The sequence below is a fragment of the Ictalurus punctatus genome, chromosome 15 (assembly GCF_001660625.3).
Source record: "Ictalurus punctatus breed USDA103 chromosome 15, Coco_2.0, whole genome shotgun sequence".
Lineage (NCBI taxonomy): Eukaryota > Metazoa > Chordata > Actinopteri > Siluriformes > Ictaluridae > Ictalurus > Ictalurus punctatus.
In genome coordinates this window covers 10,892,158-10,900,120 of record NC_030430.2, presented here as the reverse complement: position 1 = coordinate 10,900,120, position 7,963 = coordinate 10,892,158, and the positions used below count along the sequence as shown (strand labels likewise).

The following is a 7,963-nucleotide window of genomic DNA, read 5'->3' as shown; positions in this document are numbered from 1 at the left end:
GATTTCATTTAAGAAACACACAAAAATCTTATCTTAATAGATAAGATTCCCCAACTGCTTCAGTCATACAGTCATACAGAGTAATGGCTCATGACCTCAAGATAACTACATCTCCTGTACCACTAACATTTGATGAGAGGAAAAACTAAACCAAACAATAGTGTAATGCTTTAGTTGAAATATTTTTACATTGCAACATTATGTGTCTCTTTATGTGATTATTTTCACAAAGTATTTTATTCTACCTGTGCCTGCTTCATTACTACTTATTTGCCTAACTATATAAGTGAAACATGCAAACAATTCTTATGTGTCTAAACCTAGAAGCAGGCTAAGCATAAATCCATAAATTCATTATAAATCCCAAAGGCACGTTTTAAAAGGTCTTAGGATTCCATTACTAAGGGTATATATAAAAAAAAAACACCACAAGAAAACAAGGGTTAAAGGGTGTGCTGAAGGTAATGCCAAAACAAAGGCACCTATCACAACACACTCATATGGCATGTTGAACAAATATGTTGTTGCTTGATTTATAGTGCCAAGAGCTACAACGCTGTTTGCCTGTGCAAAAGCTTGCAAAGACATCTCATACCTTATTTGAATAGGCAAAAAGTTTTAAAGCCATTTCGATGTCAGGTGATTATTTGAATATCCTAGGGCTGTAGAATATACAGCATTGCCAAGCAGGTAGAGGATGTTGGGTGTCCTGTCCATCATTTTCTATTGCATTTATATTTACTTGATCATAAGTAAGAGTGCAATAGCTGTCTTTCTTTATACCTCTGTTTATATCTTTGCTCAAGGTGTTGTTTTTTTGTTTAAAATGTTTCATTTATTCTTCTAAAGAATGACATTGAACAGCTAAGTAATTTGATATGAGTTGGATCCTGTTGTTTATGTCACCTTTCAAAATGGCCTTTTTGTCACAGACACTAATCTAAGAAACTGGCCAAAAAAAAAAAAAGGATAGTAAAGAGGGTGGGTTTGGTGCAGGTAATGATTAAATGAAGAATGCAAGGAGAGGGGTGTTGAGTTTCAGCCCCACCCACTCTCTACTTGACACCTAAGTCCACTAGCCAATCAGAACTATCCTTTAGCTCCTCCCCAGCCCTGTGCTTCTATACTAAGAGGGCATATTTGGCTGTTCTGCCTCATCTGCTAGGGTTTCTCCAGCACAGCAGACGCGCTTCCCCCTTGTGTTCTTTTCTTACTCCCACTCTCTTACTCTCAGCCGCTTCAGGGCAGAAGATCTGCAGGTACAATGTCAGTAACAAGGAAAACATCCTACTCTGTGAAGTCCTCTTCCTCCGTGGCTGCACCACGCAGCTTCAGCAGTCTCTCCTACTCAGGCCCCAGCCTGGGCAGACAGAGTTACACAGCACGCAGCTCCTATGGAGGAACCAGGAGTGGCTTGGGAAGTGGGAGCTACATCAGTAGCTCCGCAGCCTATGGAGGTGGCATGGGTCTCGGTATGGGAATGGGTGGTGGGGCTGTGGCACCCATCACAGCAGTGACATTCAACAAGAGCCTCCTGGCCCCTCTGAACCTGGAGATCGACCCTAACATCCAGACTGTCCGCACACAGGAGAAAGACCAGATCAAGACCCTCAACAATCGCTTTGCTTCCTTCATAGATAAGGTGGGTGACTGAAGCATTTCAATATATCTGTGTCTTTTGCTCTCAAGAAAATGTGAAATAAGGCATTCTGACATACTAGTGACTATCAGATAGTCATGACTGAGAACAAATAGCAAGAAATTAACTGAATGATGTAACTGATGAAGTCTGTTAGGAATGAGGGGAAAAAACGGTAAATAGAGAGTAATTTGTACTGTGGATATACTTCAAAAAGTGATGCCCACTAAGAGTAAATTGGTTCGTTGGGGGGAGGGGGGGGGGGGGGGGGCTTGAAAAAGTGACTAATTCATACTACAAATAATATATTCTGACAAACACATTACAAAAAATGACTGATTCACAATAAGTGTAGAGTATCCTGAGAAAAAGATATTGCAAAAAGTAGCTGCTTCCCACTTTGATGTTTGTAATAACTTCCTTGCCTCGGAGAAGAACTGTGTGGTTGGGAGGGGAATTGGGTGTGTCACTGGTCAGAATAAAATGGGTTTACCTTTGAAGCAGACTGCCGTGAGGGTGTAGCTCAAAGCTCACACCCAAAGTTAAAGAAACTTTTAAACTTTGTATCTAAAATACCCTTTGTTACACCAGTATTTTTAATATTGTCTTGGTACTGTGAAATGTTTCGTCATAGTAATGATGTTACAACTTAGTTTACATCTTCAGCTGAGAACTTTTGTGCCATCAGACAAAAGACTATTGTCGCCTGAACCTACGGGATCTGCTCTCCAGTGTTAATATTTAATCAGGAGAGGTGGTGTCATGTTCTTGCAAACACATGAACACATTACATAACAAGCCCTCTAGGGGCACTGATGACGAGAAATAATTTGCTTTTGATTATACATAACATTACGACCTAGAAATGTTTCTGGTTTTCCTTATATTATAGCTACAATCTGTTTGGTATTACACCAACATTTTAATGTAGTGTCAGTGAAGACAAATAGTGTTGTAGCTTAGCATAAATGAAAACATAATTTTCACATTAATGAATCACTACTTACACATTCACTCACTCCTGTGAAAGAATCAGTCATATCTCATACTAAAATCTCTTTCTTAATGCAGTGGTCCAGTGTTAGATCATAATTTTTTCTTTGTTCCTTTAACACCCCCCCCCCCCCCAAAAAAAAAAAAAAAAAAAAAAAACTCATAAAAAAACACAGACAGGAAAAACGGGGAGGTGGGCATAGCGTTTGTGAATTCACCCACTCCCTCCTCTTGGTTTTCAATTAGAATGTGTGTCACAGTTTCCTTGGAAAAAAACACCGCTATCCTGCAAACAGTAACTCATTCCATACAACACTGGGCCAACAAGGTTCCCGTGATGCTCACATGGTGCCTCTTGGCATTTGGTTGTTTCTTGGTGCATTAAATGTCGGTTTGGCCCAGAAACCACTGCTCCATTCATTTACTGACTGTAACTGTGGTCTGGGCACAGCGCCCTTTGAAGTGTCGAATATGGCATTGATTTGTGCTCAGACTAAAACAATAACTCCTTTCTCCTTTTCCCCACTCAGGTACGCTTCTTGGAGCAGCAGAACAAGATGCTGGACACCAAATGGAGCATACTCCAGGAGCAGACTACCACCCGTTCCAACATTGACGCCATGTTCGAGGCCTACATTACCAACCTTCGAAGACAGCTTGACAGTCTGGGCAATGACAAGATAAAGCTGGAGGCTGACCTGCACAACATGCAAGGCCTGGTCGAGGACTTCAAGAATAAGTTAGTATTTGGTTTTATTCCACACGTTACCTTTGCTGGACTCTTTCCACTATTGGATTACGGTGAATGGACAGTGCCCAAGTTTTGTAAACGCATGCTTTTGTGGTACACTTAAGTGTTCCAGTATAAACAGGTCTCCATAGATTTCAAAACCATGTGTCCAACATAGCCCTTGCAAAACGAAAGAAAATGCAGTCTCCACTCCTCATGATATGCAAAGATACATTATTTTAGGCAACATTACTGCATGCCATAAATTACACTGATGTCAACCATTATGCCAAGGCAACTGAGCAAAACTGACCTCCCACCTCTCCAGCAACTAAAAGCAAAACTGATAGGTTCATAAACTTTCTACATGGAAACATTATATACAGAATGTTGACTTGAGACTTGAGGCATGAGATCCAATACAACACTGCTTCCCTCTAGTGTACACACATGTTATTGTTCTTAGGAAATAATAGTGTCGTTTAGTTCTATTCAATATGTGTTGCAAACAATACAATAAAAAAATGGATCTTGGAGTGCCTTCTGACATATTTATAATATAACATTTCTTCAGGTATGAAGATGAGATCAACAAGCGCACAGAGGCTGAGAACGACTTTGTCCTCATCAAAAAGGTTAGTGCAGATGGCTTCTGTATACAAACTGATAAATGCATTTGTTTTGTTTTTTTACAGTTACGACACACAGGTATGATTGAGCTTATAACACTAATATTACATTTAAATTTAAATTGTTGTGTTTTCCAGGATGTGGATGAGGCCTATATGAATAAGGTCGAGCTGGAAGCCAAGCTGGAGAGCCTTACAGATGAGATCAACTTCCTCAGGCAGATCTATGATGAGGTAAACCTTCATGTTTTATTATTATTTTTATTTTATTTAATGTTTTATGGAATAATCACTCATTATATCATACATTATCTGCTTTGTAGGAGATCCGTGAGCTTCAGTCTCAGATCAAGGACACCTCAGTGGTGGTGGAGATGGACAACAGCAGGAACCTGGACATGGATGCCATTGTGGGTGAGGTCCGTGCTCAGTATGAGGACATTGCCAACCGCAGCCGTGCTGAGGCTGAAACATGGTACAAGTCTAAGGTAAGGTATATTTCTGTATACAGATTGATTTACATGATCTTGACTACATAACTCTGCATAGGCTAAATAGGCTATTCATAGAACCAATCTCAACAATTTTATCTTTCTTTTCTGCCTTAGTATGAAGAAATACAGACATCTGCCAGCCGGTATGGAGAAGATCTCCGATCAACCAAGGCAGAGATTGCTGATCTCAACCGCATGATCCAGAGACTGCAGTCTGAGATTGATGCTGTGAAGGGACAGGTAAGATTTCAACAACCAAACTGTAACATGTTCTAGATGTCCATTGACATGCTTAACAAAGAAAAGTTAAAGTGCTAGCAAATGAAAAAAAAATGGTTCACTTAAGGATTATTACTCATAGTGTCTTGGCTTTTGCCCTTTAGCGTGCTAACCTGGAGAATCAGATAGCCGAGGCTGAGGAGCGTGGAGAGTTGGCAGTGAGGGATGCAAAGGCTCGTGTCAGGGATCTGGAGGATGCACTGCAGAGAGCCAAGCAAGACATGGCACGCCAGATCAGAGAGTATCAGGACCTGATGAATGTCAAACTGGCCCTGGACATTGAGATTGCCACCTACAGGAAACTCCTGGAAGGAGAGGAGGACAGGTGAGTTCATTATAAAGTAATTTCCAAGCAAGTTTTCCTGTTTTCGACCTAATATGGTACTAGCTATAAGAAAATAACCATTTTTCTTGATTTACCAACAGACTTTCCAGTGGAATCAAGTCAATCAACATCTCAAAACAAAGCTGTAAGTTTTAAATCTTCATCATTTTATTAGAATAAACCTGATATATGATATACTGTACATTTTCATTTATTTATTTGTTTGTTTGTTTGCATCCCTATAGCGGGCTACACCCCCTTCCCTATGGAGAGTGCTGGCAGTGCCTACAGCAGCTACTCTAGTGGTTACTCTAGCGGTTATTCTGCTGGTTATAGTGGTGGCTTTGGCGACAGCAGCTCTACCCAGAGCAAGAAGAACATCGTCATCAAGATGATTGAAACCAAGGATGGCAGAGTCGTGTCCGAGTCTTCTGAAATTGTCCAAGATTGAATGGAGAGTGCACTTTCCACTTCTGCCCTTTAACTTTGTCTCGTTTTTTCCCTTCCTCATCCTTCATCTAAACATGTAACAGTTGTCTGAAGTAATTAGTTGCAGAAGGATACAACTATAAAGCAGGCTGTAAATCAATAAATCCTTAACTCTGACCAAAGGGTTGCAAGGGACCAAACAATATCACCTCACATTGTGCCTTAGGCTTGTTTCTGCATAGTGCACTAAAAGAAATTTTCTCAGTCTGCTCACACAAGCTGTACTGTCTTGCACAACATGTTCTCTTATTATGAGCTGGAGAATGCTAAATCTGCCACCAACATGAGCTACTCCTGTGACTATACTCATTGCCCTGTGACAGTAGTCAGGTTTGATTATGAAGGGTTCGTATTTGTGTTGAAGGCAATCATGTTTGTGGCAGATCCATGTTATGCACCTGCTCTTTAGAAAATGTCTTCCCCAATGTATGCTGTCTGATGCAAAAGGAAAGTACACAGAGTACCAAAAGGTGCTGTTTTTGCTACCATTAATAAAGTGTTTACTTAAAAACGTTTGTATCATGTCATTCTTTGAGTTTCCATCTATTACTGGTTGGGAAGTACAGATTTGCTCAAATACTGTATTTCTAAAGCACACATCATCTTAAAATTCAAAATAAGGTGAAGACTACAAACCACAAAAGCAGTTTGAGTGCTCTTGTGTGGGGAGGTGACCACGTGCCTGAGTGAAGTGTCAGAGTATTGGTGTCATGGTCAACATGAAAGACGTGGTTAGGTGGCAGAGTGTTAAACTTTCACTGAAGCTGGAACAGTCAACTAATAATATCACAGTGTTACAGGTATTAAAATAAACAATCCAATGTGCAAAATCAGATGATATAGTACATTTGAAAGACCCACATAAATCACTCAGAAAAAACATAAAGAAATGAATTATCAGAACTATCAAAATATCCCATTAATTGTGCAAAATCTACAGTCTTACCACTTAAAGGAAATAACTGGGACCAAGCAACTGAACTATTAACAATTCCACTTTCCACTGGTAACATTAAGTATCTTGGCATCAACCTTTATATATATACTTTTCCAGCCTTTTCTTGCCCCGGGCACAAATTTTTTGAGATGTGTTGCGGCTATGAAACTCAAAATTGCCTTATTTTTTTTCTTAAAACAGTACATTTCCTCAGTTTAAACATTTGATACGTTTTCTACGTTCTACTGTGAATAACATATGGGTTTATGAGATTTGCAAATCATTGCATTCTGTTTTTATTTACATTTATTTACATTCTACACAGCGTCCCAATTTTTTTGGAATTGAGGTTGTGTGTGTGTGTGTGTGTGTGTGTGTGTGTGTGTGTGTGTGTGTGTAGAGCCGAGCAGCATCTCTACTTTCTGCCAATGGTGAGAATTTCTTTCTTAAATTGCTGCTAAATCTCAATAACACTCTATCGACCACTTGCACTTTTGCTGCTAATTAGTATGTTATGTTTACAGTTACATTTATTACTCTATTGTAATATCTCTTTGCACCTTATTCCACACAAGAACTGTGTACTGGTCAGTGCTGCATTGCACTGCACTGCGTATTCTCCTGCACACATTTAGTTAATAAATAATAAAGCCACTTTATATATAAATATATATATATATATATATATATATATATATATATATATATATACAAACACACACACACACACACACACACACACACACACACACACACACACACACATATACATTTATATGTATATGTAAATACAGACAGAATGCAATGATTTGCAAATCTCATAAACCCATATGTTATTCACAATAGAACATAGAAAACTTATCAAATGTTTAAACTGGGGAAATGTACCATTTTAAAGAAAAAATAAGGTAATTTTGAATTTTAACTTAACTGACGGTAAATAAGTGACGGGGGACAGCTGGAAAAGTAAGTGTTACTAAAAAGAAACAGCTGGAGAAACATTTTGCAACTAATTAGGATAATTGGCAACAGGTTAGTTACATGATTGGGTATAAAAAAGAGCATCTTCTGGGCACAAAACCTCAGAGTGTCATCTTTCAAAAGAGACCAAAACCATGCATGTAATCCAAATGGTTCAAAAACAGCTTTAGTTTTAATTTGGGTATGCCTTGGATAGGCATTTTAGGCTAATTTTACTGAAACTTCATGGATGTAAACTTAAAATAACTGCAACCAAACACTTCCTATAACTGGAGATCAGTCTTTCACAGCACTGTGGTGAAATTTTAGCTCAGTCTTTACTGTAATCACTGTAAGTGCTACTGGTATTGAGTAATAGAAGTTTGAATACACTGAAACAGTGTTTTGAGGGGTTTTGTCCGCCTCATTTTTATTATTTTTATTTTTTTTCATACAGAGTCCTACGCATTCCCACAGCTGGGAGCTAT

At 38.9% G+C, this 7,963-nt stretch overlaps 1 protein-coding gene across 1 annotated transcript; it reads left to right on the top strand.

The window, feature by feature from the left end:
* The first annotated feature begins 1,147 nt into the window (after positions 1-1,147).
* On the top strand, positions 1,148-6,089 carry krt8 (keratin 8). Its single transcript, XM_053686331.1, has 9 exons — positions 1,148-1,642; positions 3,163-3,371; positions 3,937-3,997; positions 4,130-4,225; positions 4,315-4,479; positions 4,600-4,725; positions 4,869-5,089; positions 5,191-5,234; positions 5,335-6,089. Exons 1-9 carry the CDS (start codon positions 1,265-1,267, stop codon positions 5,538-5,540), a joined length of 1,506 nt encoding a protein of 501 aa, XP_053542306.1. The 5' UTR covers positions 1,148-1,264; the 3' UTR covers positions 5,541-6,089.
* The last annotated feature ends 1,874 nt before the right edge of the window (positions 6,090-7,963 follow it).

Excerpts from the sequence above, each read along its gene's own strand:
- krt8 (XM_053686331.1), top strand. The coding sequence starts at position 1,265 with ATGTCAGTAACAAGGAAAACATCCTACTCTGTGAAGTCCTCTTCCTCC. Across the intron at positions 4,726-4,868 it reads TTGATGCTGTGAAGGGACAG|CGTGCTAACCTGGAGAATCA; the intron begins GTAAGATTTCAA and ends TTTGCCCTTTAG. Across the intron at positions 5,090-5,190 it reads CTGGAAGGAGAGGAGGACAG|ACTTTCCAGTGGAATCAAGT; the intron begins GTGAGTTCATTA and ends ATTTACCAACAG.